Source organism: Cervus canadensis, chromosome 11 (assembly GCF_019320065.1).
Source record: "Cervus canadensis isolate Bull #8, Minnesota chromosome 11, ASM1932006v1, whole genome shotgun sequence".
NCBI classification, from domain to species: Eukaryota; Metazoa; Chordata; class Mammalia; order Artiodactyla; family Cervidae; genus Cervus; species Cervus canadensis.
In genome coordinates this window covers 49,746,284-49,760,005 of record NC_057396.1, presented here as the reverse complement: position 1 = coordinate 49,760,005, position 13,722 = coordinate 49,746,284, and the positions used below count along the sequence as shown (strand labels likewise).

Genomic DNA, 13,722 nt, shown 5'->3' with positions numbered 1-13,722 from the left:
TGGCCACACTTGAGCAACTTGAGTCAACCTAGAGCCTTCAGGAGCAGGGAGAAAGGCCTGGGAGTGCTGAGTGGAACAGCCAGTCAGCACCCAACTCTCACCAGGGCCCTACACTGGACCCCTGCACCCCCCAATGCAGAGGCAGTCCAGCTGCCTCCCCTCACCCCAAACAACGGGAAGATGGAGGCCGTCGCCCCGCAAGGCAGGAGGCTGGGCCCTTCTCCACCCTCAGCTGAGCCCACAGCCTGTGCTCAACCCTGGCTCCTGTCCCCTGACCTGGGGGGTTACTGAGAAGCCCACCTTCCCAGTGCCCTCCTCGGAACCTCCCCCGTCTATGGAGGACAGCCTGACTGCCCTTCACAGGCAAACAGGAGACAGGGCCCCTCCCTTCCAGCCATCTCCACAGACCCACTCCTCTCTTGCTACCTTGGACCTTACTGAGTGAGGCCTGTCCAGGCTGAGCCTACCCTCCCCCTCTCCAGGGCCCTCTCCAGGGCCCTCTCTGGACCCTCTGTCTCCAGTATAATGGTGCCCGAATCTCTCACATCCTTTAACATAGAGCAACACGTACAATCTTTTCTTAGGGGGAAGCAGGATACACCATTCCCCGGAGCAGAGTCCCTGGAACAGACTCCCCCAGGCCTCAGGACACATGCTTGGCCACTGACCCCTCCCATTACAATTCCTTCCACTTAACTCAGCCAGCCTGAGCCTTGCTGGGGTGGGTTCCAACAGGATCCCAGGTTCACCCACTCCACTCCACATGGCACATGGCTTTCAAAAACTCCTCTTGTTTTCACAGCACCCCGGTAAGACAAAGCAGGAACCACAACTAGACTACCAATCCTGCTGAAATGAAGAGCCGAGGCTAAGCGTTGGGCAGTAATCTGCCTGGAGCTGCACGTAGAATCCCGGCAGAGCCAGGGCCAGGTCCCAGGTGTCCTGACCCATCCAGGTTCTTGTCAAGGCAACCTCCCCCGAGTCTGCTGCCCTCTTCCATGAAGGCAAACCCCTCTCACCTGCCCCAAAGACACCAGGCCCAGTGGCCCTTCATGGAGGCAGCAAATGATCAGACACCAACCCACAGCACCACCTCTCTCTGGCTCCAGGATGCCAGGCCAGCCCAAAGCCGCCTTGTTCTCTCCCCCACACCCACCACGCCTGCCTCACTGGACTCCAAAGGCGGGTACACTGTTGAGTGAAAGCCATCTCAGCTCATGCCATACCACAGACCCAGGGACCACATGCTGTCCATACACACAGTCCACGAGACACAGCCCCCTGTTGTATGCAGACAGACCCCTGTCACAGAGATGAACAATCACACAGAGATGCAAAGACAGGGACATGCAATGCGTATAACCAGATACACAAAGTCCCACAAGGACACATCTGCTGTAAAGCTGGAACACAGACACTGTGCAGTCACAGAGGCAGGAGGGAAACCTCGTCCTCCAGGCTGTGCAGTGACATTCTTAGTCACATCTGCCCCAATGCCACACGGTCACCACATCCCCATGCACTCCCACACGCACATACAAGTACCCTGGAACACCTGCACGCACACACACCCCCTCACATCCATGGATCACTCAGGGGCACAACCAGCGCCAGATCACCCCCAGTCTGGGCACATGGATCCCAGAGTTGCACAGTCGATCCTACACCTACTCCCAGCTCCTCCCTTCTCTCCCTCCCAGGGCTGGTCCAAGAGCAGAACAAAAGCCCAGTGTCCCCTCCTCCCCTTCCCCCTTAGCTCTCCCCTCCCCACCACCCCCCGCCACCGGCGTCCATCCCCTTTGTCCTCCTGCAGCTGAGCCTAAGCGGGAGTCCAGGCAGAGTGGCAGGGACATTGCGCCCAGGCTGCCAGGGCTGCAGGCAGCAGGACAAACCGCAGTGGTCAGTGCAGGAGCAGCAGCCGCGGAGTGCCCGGGAGAGGTCATGGCCAGGTGAGTGCCAGGTACAACTGGGGACTTAGGCAGCAGCACTGCCCTGGCTGTGTGGTGTCTACAAGTCTGAGGGTGTGTGTGTAGGTGTGGGTGTGAGTGTGAAAAAGAGGGTGACATGTCAACTTCTAGGGGCTGGGTACCTCAGTCTGTGTCAGGACCCTCAGTTTGAGGCGCCTAGACTCTTAGCTGGGATGAGAGAAAACTGAAGCCCTGCCTGGGGAATCCTACCTTTCATGTCCCAATGGGACATGTTCTTCAGCACCCCCGACAGGAAACCCCTAGGGTGGAAACTCAGTCCGAAGTGTCAGTGTGTTCTAAGTGCCGGGTGCCGTAAACAGTAGGTGAATGAATGAAAAAAACACTGCTGCACTTCCCCCAAGGGGGCTCCCTCCCTCTCCCCTTGTGCCAGGACAGTCTCTGCAGAGAGAATTCCCTCCTGACACTGATGAGATCTTGGATCTCAGCTCAGAGTGTGGCTACCTTCTCAGCCAGTGGAGAACAGAATGAGGGTAGCATGCTCCCATGACCCCTCCCGACTCCTTCTAGGGGTCCTGGGCTGCTCCTTGAGACATGCCCCCACTTTGGCAAGTGTGGCTGAGCCACTGGGCATGCAGAGTCTAGACCCAGGCGGGTTCAGGGCTCAGCCCCTCTACTTGGGCATAGTAGGTAACTTGCTGGGACCCTGCCCACCATGGAGCTCATTTCCTTTGATGCTAAGACAGGGTATCCACTACCAAGGATGGCCCAGGCATAAACAGTGAAAGCCAGACTGACTATTAAGGAAGATCTGACCCCCAGGGCAAAGCAGGCTCAGAGGAGGCACAGCAGCTGGAATCAGGAGAATGGAGGGAGAGGCAAGGAGCAGAGAGCAGACGTCAGCTCCCCTAGAGTAAGTTGCCACATAAAAGAGTGAGCCCCCTGTCCCCAGAGGTATGCAAGCAGAGGCTGCATGTTCGTAATGGCCAAGCATAACCAATTTGTTACAGCCCTTCAGACTATAGAGCACTTTCACAGACACCCCTCCTTTGATCCTCACAGCAACCTCTGAAGGGCAGGTTCCATCTATGTGACTGTTTCCTCATGACAAACTTGGAAAAGGAGGAGTCTAAAGAAACTTAAGGTTTTTGAGGATCAAATGAAATTATGTACATAAAAGCAACTAACATATGTGATGTGCTCCCTTCCTCCTGGGTAAAAGCATGTAAGGAAACATTTATTGAGTTGGTACTATATACCTAGCACTTCTCATACATTCCATTTAACAGTCACCAGAAAAAAAAAAAAAAAACAGTCACCAGGTCACAACCAGTGCACAAGGGAGGCATTATGACTCTGTTTCCGATGAGGAAACTAAAGGGGAGGTGTTGCACACAGCAAGTCAGTGGCAGAAGCAGAATCAGCACCTGGATTAGTCCTTAGAGCCAGTGTATCCACCACTCCCCACAGGGCTTCCTAGAGAACAGAAAACTTACTAGAAAGAGAGTCAACTTCCCTCTCAGGCTGGGCTCTTAGCCCATGTCTTCTTTCCCTCTGGGTCTTTGCACAGGATGGTCTCTCAGCTGGAGACTTCCTCCCTCCCACTCTCTTTCCTTCACCTGGCTAACTCTATCTATTCTTCTGTCTCCTCTCAAGGATACCTTCTCTGACTCCCCTCCAACTGGGTGCAGTGCCCCTTCTTAGCTCCCCTAATGCTCTGTATTTCCTCATGGGATCCCACCTCAATGGAAGCTCCAGGACGGCAGGGACTGTCTTGTTCACTGCCTTTCACAGAAAAAAGCTCTCAATAAACACCAGCTTAATTTATTCACTCGACCTTGAACAGGCACTAATTGAGCACCTACCATGGGCCAGATCCTGTACTCTCGGGGGAAGGGCAGATATTAAATACAATAATCAGGGTGTGGTTAATGGGGTGCACCTACAGAGATCCCTAGGAGAGTAGATGGGATGAGGAGAGGGGGTTAGTGCCTACTCCCCCCAAACATACTGGATCTCTGTGGGGTCATCAGATTTCCTTGACCAAAGGCTAAGGCTACAGCTCCTGTCAGAGGGCTCTCAAACAGGTATTTTGTATAGTTTCCAATAACCTCCCCGCCCTCTGCCTTTAGACCTTGGAGAGGTAAAATCTCCCGGCTGTTGGTAGCCACGTGGCACTGCTTTATCCCTTGTAGGAGTCCCAGAGCACTGTCTATGCTTTTGTAAATCCTTCCTTTATTAGAGTCTTCTTAAATTACCCCAGTTAAAAGCATGCCATCTGTCTCCCGCTGAGACTGACAGGGAAAAGCTTAGCGAGCTTGAAGCACAGAAGAGCAATATGGCTGAAGTGGGTAAGTGGGGGAGGAGATGGTACAGCTACGGGTCTAGCCCTTTGGGTAGGCAGGAACTAGCTCTTTGAGGCCATTTCGAATCTCGATGGGCGGATGGAAGGGAGTGCGGCTGCATGAATGGGGGAACACAGGTTAAGATCTTGTTCGCCTGCCTGAGTAGTGACCTAAAGAAGGAATGATGGAAGAGGGGCCTCTTGCCCTCTAGCCGGGCCCCAGCCAGGTGGATTTGCCGACACTGTCTGTGTTCTTTGCCCGGCAGGATGCTGAAGGGCCCGGTGTTGGAGGAGTCGGAGTGGGGCTCCGAGGCGCCATGCGCGGGGTCCTGCCACGCACAGCGTGTCCTGCAGACCCTGAACACGTACCGGCGGAGCGGCATCCTCACCGACGTGGTGCTGCGAGCCGGTGGCCGCGACTTCCCGTGCCACCGCGCGGCGCTTAGCGCGGGCAGTGCCTACTTCCGCAGCTTGTTCGCGGCCGGGCGGCCAGAGCGTGGCCTGGCCGTGGTGCTCGTGGTGCCCGAGGCGCCAGGCCCGGCCGGGACAGCGGTGGCGACGGCCCTGGCCGTAGTGCTCGACTACGTGTACTGCGCGGGCGTGCGGTTGCGCGCCGAGGACGAGGCGGCCGCGGTGCTGGCGCTGGCTGAGCGGCTGGGCGTGGCGGGCCTGCGCGAGGCCTGCGCGCGCTTCCTCGAGGGTCGCCTGCGCGCCGCTAACAGCCTGGCGCTGCGCCGCGTGGCCGCCGCCTTCTCCCTCGCCTCTCTGGCTGAGCGCTGCGGCCGCGTGCTGCGCCAGGCGTTCGCCGAAGTGGCGCGCCACGCTGACTTCTTGGAGCTGACTCCTGACGAGGTGGCCGCGCTGCTGGCAGACCCCGCGCTGGGCGTGGCGCACGAGGAGGCCGTGTTCGAGGCGGCCATGCGCTGGGTGCGCCACGACGCGCCGGCTCGCCGCGGCCAGCTGCGGCGCCTGCTGGAGCACGTGCGACTGCCCCTGCTGGCGCCCGCCTACTTCCTGGAGAAGGTGGAGGCCGATGAGTTGCTGCAGACCTGCAGCGAGTGCCGCCCGCTGCTGCTAGAGGCCCGCGCCTGTTTCATCCTGGGCCGCGAGTCTGGCGCACTTCGAGCCCGGCCGCGGAGGTATGCCTCCCGCCCCTTGCCTCCTGCCGTGCATTACTCCGGCATTCTTCAGCCGCTCGCACAGTCCTCTACCATCCTTTAATCCTATCACTTGATCATGCCTCTTGAGTGAGATTCAGTCATACATTCAACATACATTTCATAGGCTTGATTCTGGGTCCTTGAAAAATTCTCATGTACAAACTGTCTCGTGTACTCTCAGGAGTGATTTGGAGACACCCTTTAACCTCAGGGAGCGCGGTCTAGTAAAGGGTTAAAATAGTCTGGGCCTGGGGAAAAAACGAAAGAGGCATACTCCCACTCCTGGAACACCAGACCAAAGACTTTGGGTGGAGTAGTCAGGATGGTCTGTCGCTCTCACAGGAATAAGGGACAGTCTGTCTTACTCATCACTGTATCTCCAACAGTAAGCTCAGGGCCTGGAACAAGAGTACAAGATGTTCAATATTTGTCAAAGAAATTAGGTAGGAATTGGCTAAAGGGTTTGGAAATTCTGGTGGAGTCAGAAGTCTAAGGGGTGAGTGGGAGGGGAGAATGCTTTGCTAAAAGAATGTGTACCCTGATTCACTGGATTTTGTGACTAGAGGATGGGTTTAGGAGATGGTTATTGGAGGAAGGACACAGCAAAATTACTCCCCGATGGAGGTCAAGAGAATGGGCTTGAATTTTAGCTCTATTACTTTCAGCTATATAACCTTTGGAAAGCGAAAGTCGATTAAACAAGGTAACTTTTCTAAGTAAGGGTGAGGGTTTTGTAAGCATTCTTTTCCTGTAACTTAGAGATCAGCAACATGGGGTCAGGAGTAATGATTCTCTTCCCCTCCATAGCCAGAGGGGAGGTTGAAAGTGGCAGAGTACAACATGAGGAGGGTGGGGAGCAGAAGGGCAGCAGGACCATATAGTGCAGTCGATGAGAGGGTGAAAAGGCTGAAACTTGGGTGTCGCTTAACCACCATTGTGTTTGTCCCCATGCCAGATTCATGGACCTAGCTGAAATGATCGTGGTCATCGGTGGTTGTGACCGAAAGGGGCTCCTGAAGCTGCCCTTCGCCGACGCCTACCATCCAGACAGCCGGCGCTGGACCCCACTGCCCAGCTTGCCCGGCTATGCTCGCTCGGAGTTCGCAACGTGTACTCTCCGCAATAACATCTATGTTTCTGGTGAGGGCGGGGGCCATAAATGGAGTCCCACAGGATTGGCTCATCATTTCGCGCCCTCTGTTTTTCCTCCAGCCAGGATATAGCAGATCCTTTTGATAACCTACAGTTATTGATACTGTAGAGGTGAGCTTCCCTCATAGCTCAGTCGGTAAAGAATCTGCCTGCAATGCAGGACACCTGGGTTCGATTCCTGGGTTGGGAAGACTCCCTGGAGAAGGAAATGGCAATCCACTCCAGTATTCTTGCCTGGAAAATCCCATGGACAGAGGAGACTGATGGGCTACAGTCCATGAGGCCGTGAGAGTTGGACACGACTTAGCGACTAAACCACCACCACCTTACTCTAGAGGTACTGCAGAGCCAGTCACTGGTGTGACTCCACCCTTTATTCAGCAATGTTTACCTCAATTCAGATTAGTATTAATCACTTCGCTTTATCTAGCCTACCATGTGCTGTGCATTATGCTAAGCAGCTTATATTAGTTAATTCCCACGACAACACAATTTTATAAGGAGTCAACAATTTCCCTGTTGTCATGACACAATGGCAAAGATCGATTTGATACCAATGGACTGTGCCCTCCCTAGAGATTTGGGCCCTAGAGATTCAGAGAATAAAACACAGTCCCTGCTCTCCTGGAGTGCCCTGGGGATAGGGGATAGCAAGAGAGCCTGGGGACAACAGCTGCTTCCCTCCCCCTAGGAGGCCATATCAACAGCCGTGACGTGTGGATGTTCAGCTCCCACCTGCACACCTGGATCAAGGTGGCCTCGCTGCACAGAGGCAGGTGGAGACACAAGATGGCGGTGGTGCAGGGGCAGGTAGGGACGCCTTGCAGCTGCTGCCCTGGGCCCACGGTAGAGATCTGTGGACTTCCTGGGGGAGGGCCCTCTCGGATCCTCTCTTTTTAAGAAGGGATCTAGGGCACCTGAAAGAAAAAGAACGTGCTCCAAGTTGCTTAATAATGGTAATGCTAATAAAAATAGTAATGACAGTACAGTCAGGTGGTCAAGGGTGTGGGCTCTGGGGTCAAAGAATCTAGGTTTGAATCTTGACTCTGCCACTTAAGACTAACCAAAAAAAAAAAAACCCTGCCAATTATCTTTGTAAGTTACACCCCAAATTCAGAAATGCAAATAAAATGGATCAGTTAAGTGAGGTGGTAAACCTTTAAGAAATTACTAGCTATTTTTATAGTATTTTTATAGTAGTTTTTATAGCTGTCCATAAGCCTAAACTTAGTACCAGTTATTTTGCAGATCTTATCCACATTCAGTGCCCATCCTAGAAACCAGTCCCCGTTAACAGAGGAAAATCTAAGGGAGGATCGGTAATGGCCGGGGCAAAGGCGGAGCCAGGAGCTGGGTGCTCCCTGGCTGGGACAGTCTCTCCGCATCCAGCCTGCGGCTCTGGGGCAGAGATGCAGACAGCCCTAACTCAAGGTGACCTCCTCATCCACAGCTGTTCGTAGTGGGCGGCTTCGATGGCCTGCGTCGACTGCGCAGCGTGGAACGCTATGATCCCTTCTCCAACACCTGGGCGTCCGCGGCCCCGCTCCCCGAGGCAGTAAGCTCAGCCGCTGTGGCTCCCTGCGCCGGCCGGCTCTACGTGATCGGGGGCGCTGGGCAGGATGGAGTCAGCACCAACAAGGTGGGCCAGCAGAGGGCCGGGGAGGCCTGCTGTGTGCCAGGAGCAGAGCTACCTACCTCTTTCGTGTCCTTGTCCATTTTCTTGATTTCATCGACAGCATTGAGTCATCCTCCCCCTATTTCAGGCAAGGAAATGAATTCAGAAAAAGGACCCCAGGGTCACACAGTAGGTCTGGACCTGAATGTTAGGCCTGGTACCATATGGGTTTCAAAGATTTAAAAAATTAAGTGAGAGCAATGATAGTTAAAATGCTCTTCTTCCATTTGAAAATTTTTAATACACTTATTATTGCAAATTTAGAAAACAGAAATAGAAACCATAATCTCATCAGTTAAGGATAACTACTGCTATTAATATTTGGTATATTGCCTTCTAGGCTTCCTCTGAATTAACTTTTCCTTTTCTGTTTCAGTTTTACATTCCACTAGTAAAATTTTATATCCTGCTTTTTCTTCGTCAAAGTATAAGTACTTCCTACATGCTTAGAAACTCTTCACAGCCATCATTTCAATGTCTGTGTAATAGTCTACTGGGTGGATGAATTATAGTCTATCAAATTTTCCATCTATCAAAAAATGTACAAATTTTGTACATTTAGGGTTTTTGTGAACAAAACATCGTGGCAGCTCCCTCCCTGCCCTGATGGCCTCTCAGGAATGCAGCCCTAAGATCTGACTTTCCAAAACTAGGACTCTCACCTTATTTCAGTTCCACTCCCAGCACACCTTCCTGGCTAGGGAATGCCCTTTAGCACCTTCTTGTGCAGCGGTGTGGGCCAGGAGGCCTATGGACAGCTATAGGAATGGGGGCGGCCAGACACCCCCAGCTGGAACCTTGTCACGACCTCAGCGCACAGAAAGGAGAAAGAGGGTTGACAGTTTATGCAGCCAGGAATGCATCTCCATGGGGGACCTGCTCTGAGAACCCTCTACAGCACTAATGCAGACAGTACTTCTACCTCCTGGGCTACAGACCTCTTCCTGGACCTTGAAAGATGAAAAAGCTTTTGACAACAGGAGTCCAGGGAGAGGGGCTAGAATGTGGAACCAGGCAGAGCACACGTGAGGGGAGGGACCCAAGCTCAGAACTGGTGGACATAGGCAAATGTGCTGAATGAGTGCCCCCAACAGAGGGAAGTCAGAGGTGTGGGCAGCAGGGCAGTTAGCGGGGTGAGGCCTCACCGCTGCCACTCCTGCCCCTCAGGTGCAGTGCTTTGATTCCAAGGAGGACCGGTGGAGCCTGCGGTCACCAGCACCCTTCTCGCAGCGGTGCCTTGACGCTGTTTCCCTGGAGAACACCATCTATGTGGTTGGCGGCCTTATGAGCAAAATCTTCACCTACGACCCTGGCACAGATGTCTGGGGGGAGGCAGCTGTCCTCCCCAGCCCTGTGGTAAGTGGAGGCTCCTGGGTACAGCCCTGGCACTGGTTCCATTGAGGAGGGTAAAGACTCACTTCTAAGGATCTGGATCTCAGAGGTAATCAGTCTTGCGTCTGATTCCATGTTAGGTGGTTTTACATGTTCTCTAGTTTTGTCCTTACAATGATAATCAGCCTTGGGCTTCAAAGATAAAGAGACTGGCCTCAGAGAGGTTGAGGCCACCAGCAAGGCTACGTGAGGCAGAACCTGGAATCCCAGCCCCGAAGTGCTGTAGCTTTGGATGGGGAGCTTGGTCTCAATGACCCTGCAGTCTCTCCTGCTCTTTTAGGCCACCACCTGGTGGCTTACTGTGGGAGGAGGGAGGCAGAGAGGGGACTTGCTAAGTTCCCTTGCCTCTGGTATCACAGAAGGGAGGTGCTAGGCCCTGGATGTTCCACCTCTGCATCCCTTGCCACCCCTCACTGTTCTGTTCCCTCTCCAAAGCTCCTAAGAGACTATCTAGGGATGTGGATGGATTGGTGGTCCTCGCCAGTTCTGATCTCCAGTAATTCTAGGAGCCTAAGATTTCTGGCTTCTCTGAGATCCAAAGATGGTGGTGGTGGTAATTACTGTTATTGGAGTGCTTCCTATATTCCAGGCACTATGTAAAATGCTTTATGTGCTTTATCTCATTAAGTTAAAGGAACGTTATGAAGAAGGTACTGTTATTCTTCTTACTTTGCAGGTGAGGAAACTGAGGCCCAGAGAGGTGAAATGACTTATCTAAGGTCATTCATTTAGTAAAGGTCAAGCCAGAGCTTGAAGTCAGGTCCATCCCAATTCCTACTTCTCTACCATCCAGACTGTCTGCTCATACTCTGTGGGTCAAGGTTTTGTTGTCCGGCCTAGCCAGATAGGGACAGAGGGAGCCCCCGGCTGGACCACATAGCTAATTGTCTTTCTGTCTGTCCACCCAGGAGAGCTGTGGCGTGACTGTGTGTGATGGGAAAGTCCACATCCTCGGCGGGCGGGATGATCACGGGGAAAGCACCGACAGGGTCTTCACCTTTGACCCCAGCAGTGGGCAGGTGGAGGCCCAGCCGTCCCTGCAGCGCTGCACGAGCTCCCATGGCTGCGTCACCATCGTGCAGAGCCGGGGCAGGTGACTTATACTTGAGGCAGGAGGTGGGAGGGGAGGGAGAGCTCAGGCTCACCACTGCTCCCCTTATGGCACCTCCATGTAAACAGCCTCTTAACTTACTGCCCCTTTTCTCGTAGAAATAAAACCTTCTTCAAAGGTCGAGTCTGTGTTCCAGCTCAAGCCTCCTTTGCCTGGAGAAGTAATGCCCAATATCTGCTCCCTGCTATGACTCTTTACAAAGCACTTCAGCACTTCATGTTACTTCATTTACCTTCGTAGTAACAGTGTGGACATTTTTAAGAATCATGAAATATTTCATGCATAAAAAGAAATATATTTTGTACAGTTTAAGAATTATAATAAAATAAACATCTCTGTTCCCACAACCTAGCTTAAGAAATAGATCATTAAAAATGCCTTTGTAGGTCCCCCTGTCTATTTCCCAATCCATCCCTTCCCATATTCCTCCCAGGAATAGTCACTATTCTTGTATTTCAAATTGTGCTGTGCTAGTCACTTCTGTCGTGTCCGACCCTTTGCGACCCTATGGACTGTAGCCCACCAGGCTCCTCTGTCCATGACAAGAATACTTGTCTCTCCAGACAAGAATACTGGAGTGGGTTGCCATGCCCTCCTCCAGGTGATCTTCCAGACCTAGGGATCGAACCTGCATCTTTTATGTCTCTTGCATAAGAGATGTGGGTTGTTTACCACTAGAGCCAACTGGGAAGCCCATATTTCAGATTATCAGCAGTCAAAAAAAACCAAAAACAAACTTTTAGTCAGTTAATTACTAATATCTGTAAGATACTCCCAAGGCCACATACTTAGTAGAAGTCAGAATATATAGCCCACAGGCTTCATGAAGCTTCTGAATATAAGAGGCACTTCTGGTCAGAATGGTTCTCCCTTTCTAAACCATCCTCTCCAATTTAACCACCTAGCCCTGGTGGCTCAGATGGTAAATAATCTGCGTGCAATGCAGGAGACCCAGGGTTCGATCCCTGGGTTGGGATGATTCCCTGGTGAAGGAAATGGCAACCCATTCCAGTACTCTTGCCTGGAGAATTCCATGGACAAAGGAGCCTGGCAGGCTACAATCCATGGGGTCGCGAAGGGTCAGACATGACTGAGCAACTAACACTTTCACTTTCAGTGATAGATAAAATTAAAAATCAGACAACTCAAAAGAGGCATAGGCTTATAAGTAAGCAAACATGTCTGAGGACCAGAAACAGAACTGTGAGACATAAGGCAGAAGCTCAAGCTTTTGGATTCAAACTCTGGGATAAAGGTGTTAAAAACAGATTCCAAACCCAGGCTCACTGCTATAAGCCTGGGCCAAGGCGGGGTTCCTCCACTCATAAAAGAAGCTCAAACAAAACAAAGACAGTTGTAGAACCCTGAGCAAACTTGGGGTCAAGGCTCACAGCAAACTGGAAGCCCAGGGTAGTGGGCACCAGTGCCACAGGCCTCTGAGACACCAGTGAGTCCAGCTCTGCATCTGGACATGCCACAGCCCCAGCATAAACAGGGGGCACAAGCTCTTGATGCCATTGTAGACAGCTGGGTTGGCTGGGGCTCTGGGGCAGCAACATAAAACTGCCGGGTCGGGAGGGGTGAGCCCAGTGGAGGAGAAAGAGGGAACAAAGGGTGGACGCCACAGATTCTGAGGCAAGGCCCAGCAGAGCTGGCAGGCCCCATCTGGGGCTCCTCTTATTTGCACTCAGATTGCCTTTTGAAGAGCCATCATCTGCTCTTCCATCCCCTTCAGTACAGGGCAGCCCCATGCTGTTCTCCATCTTCCAAAGCCCTAGGGCCCTGTCTGCATGATCTCTCCAGCTGGGCCTGGCCCATCACACCCAGCACAAAGGCCTGGGTCCCAGCTGAGCTCCTACCCTCCGATTATCCCAGATTAGGGACCCTGTGACCATCTGGACATGCTGATAATGCAGGGGGGAGGGCAGTGGGATAGAGGCCCAGCTTCAGAGCCTGCCTCCTCCCACCCAGTGGAAAACACCAGGACAAGGCAAAGAAGGTGCTGTATTGCCCACCCAGGTAAAAGCCAGAGCAGAAAAGGTAGGAGCAAATCCAGGGCAAGCTTTCCTGAGCCGTGGGCATCTTCCCCAGGCTGAACACTTCTGTGTAGCCAGGCAGACTGCCCAGTTTCCCCCATGACGGCCATTTGTGTCCCAGTGCTTGCTCATGCCAAGTGCCAATGCCCTTTCCTGCTGTCCAGAAGGGTGTCAGGCCTGGGCAGACCTAACACCCTCCACCCCAGAGCTGACCACTCCCTGCCTGTACCCTTAGCATCAGCCCTCCTATCAGCTGACATTTGGCCAGGCCTCTGTGTGACACACTCATAGGCTGCCTCTTGAGGCAAGAGGTCAGTTTCACATCACTGTGTCCTCCAGTGCCTGGAACAAAAGCCTTCCTCTCGTAATACCTGTGAGGTAGGTACTATCATGCTCCTCTTCTCCCTCCCACGCTTACTAATGAGGAACTCAAGAGTTGGGATTTGCTTACTTAGGTCATGGGGCTGGTGAGTGGTGGCAGAGCCACGATTCCAATTCGGGTCCGCTATCTCCAAAGTCTGCTTTATCCGTGCATCCTCTGCTAATCTGAGAAAACAGTGTGGGATGCAGCACACTTTAGGAGACCCATCATTCCCACTGTGGGAGATTCCAGCCTGATAGGGTACTGTCCCTGATCTTCTGGACTTGGAACTTGATGAGGGGAGACATAGTGCTTATCCCTGGGGAGGCTCACAGGAACACAAGCAAAAGGTGACAGCCAGAGCCATGTGTCCTAATGTCCTGGGACGACTGGTTAGATCATACATACAGGGTCCCCTGGCTCCTGGTCCACTGTTCTCTGGGCTCCCAGATTGCCTGCCGAATGTGAACTGTTACAGTAAGCTACACGACTGTACTTCTTGGTGGGCTTCAAAGGAACTAGGAAAACTTCATTTACTTCATACACAACAGAATAAAACTTGGTAT

General features: G+C 52.7%; 1 protein-coding gene across 4 annotated transcripts; it reads left to right on the top strand.

The window, feature by feature from the left end:
* The first annotated feature begins 1,927 nt into the window (after positions 1 to 1,927).
* Positions 1,928 to 11,474, top strand: KLHL35 (kelch like family member 35). 4 transcript variants are annotated; one of them, XM_043482576.1, is made up of 8 exons: positions 1,928 to 1,949; positions 4,536 to 5,408; positions 6,385 to 6,569; positions 7,273 to 7,391; positions 8,032 to 8,136; positions 9,424 to 9,612; positions 10,557 to 10,741; positions 10,858 to 11,474. In XM_043482576.1, exons 1-8 carry the CDS (start codon positions 1,942 to 1,944, stop codon positions 10,997 to 10,999), a joined length of 1,806 nt encoding a protein of 601 aa, XP_043338511.1. In that variant the 5' UTR covers positions 1,928 to 1,941; the 3' UTR covers positions 11,000 to 11,474. The 4 variants fall into 4 exon arrangements, with proteins under 4 accessions (XP_043338511.1, XP_043338510.1, XP_043338512.1 ...); XM_043482575.1 differs by having other exon boundaries at positions 8,032 to 8,220; XM_043482577.1 differs by having other exon boundaries at positions 8,032 to 8,220; positions 10,557 to 10,925.
* The last annotated feature ends 2,248 nt before the right edge of the window (positions 11,475 to 13,722 follow it).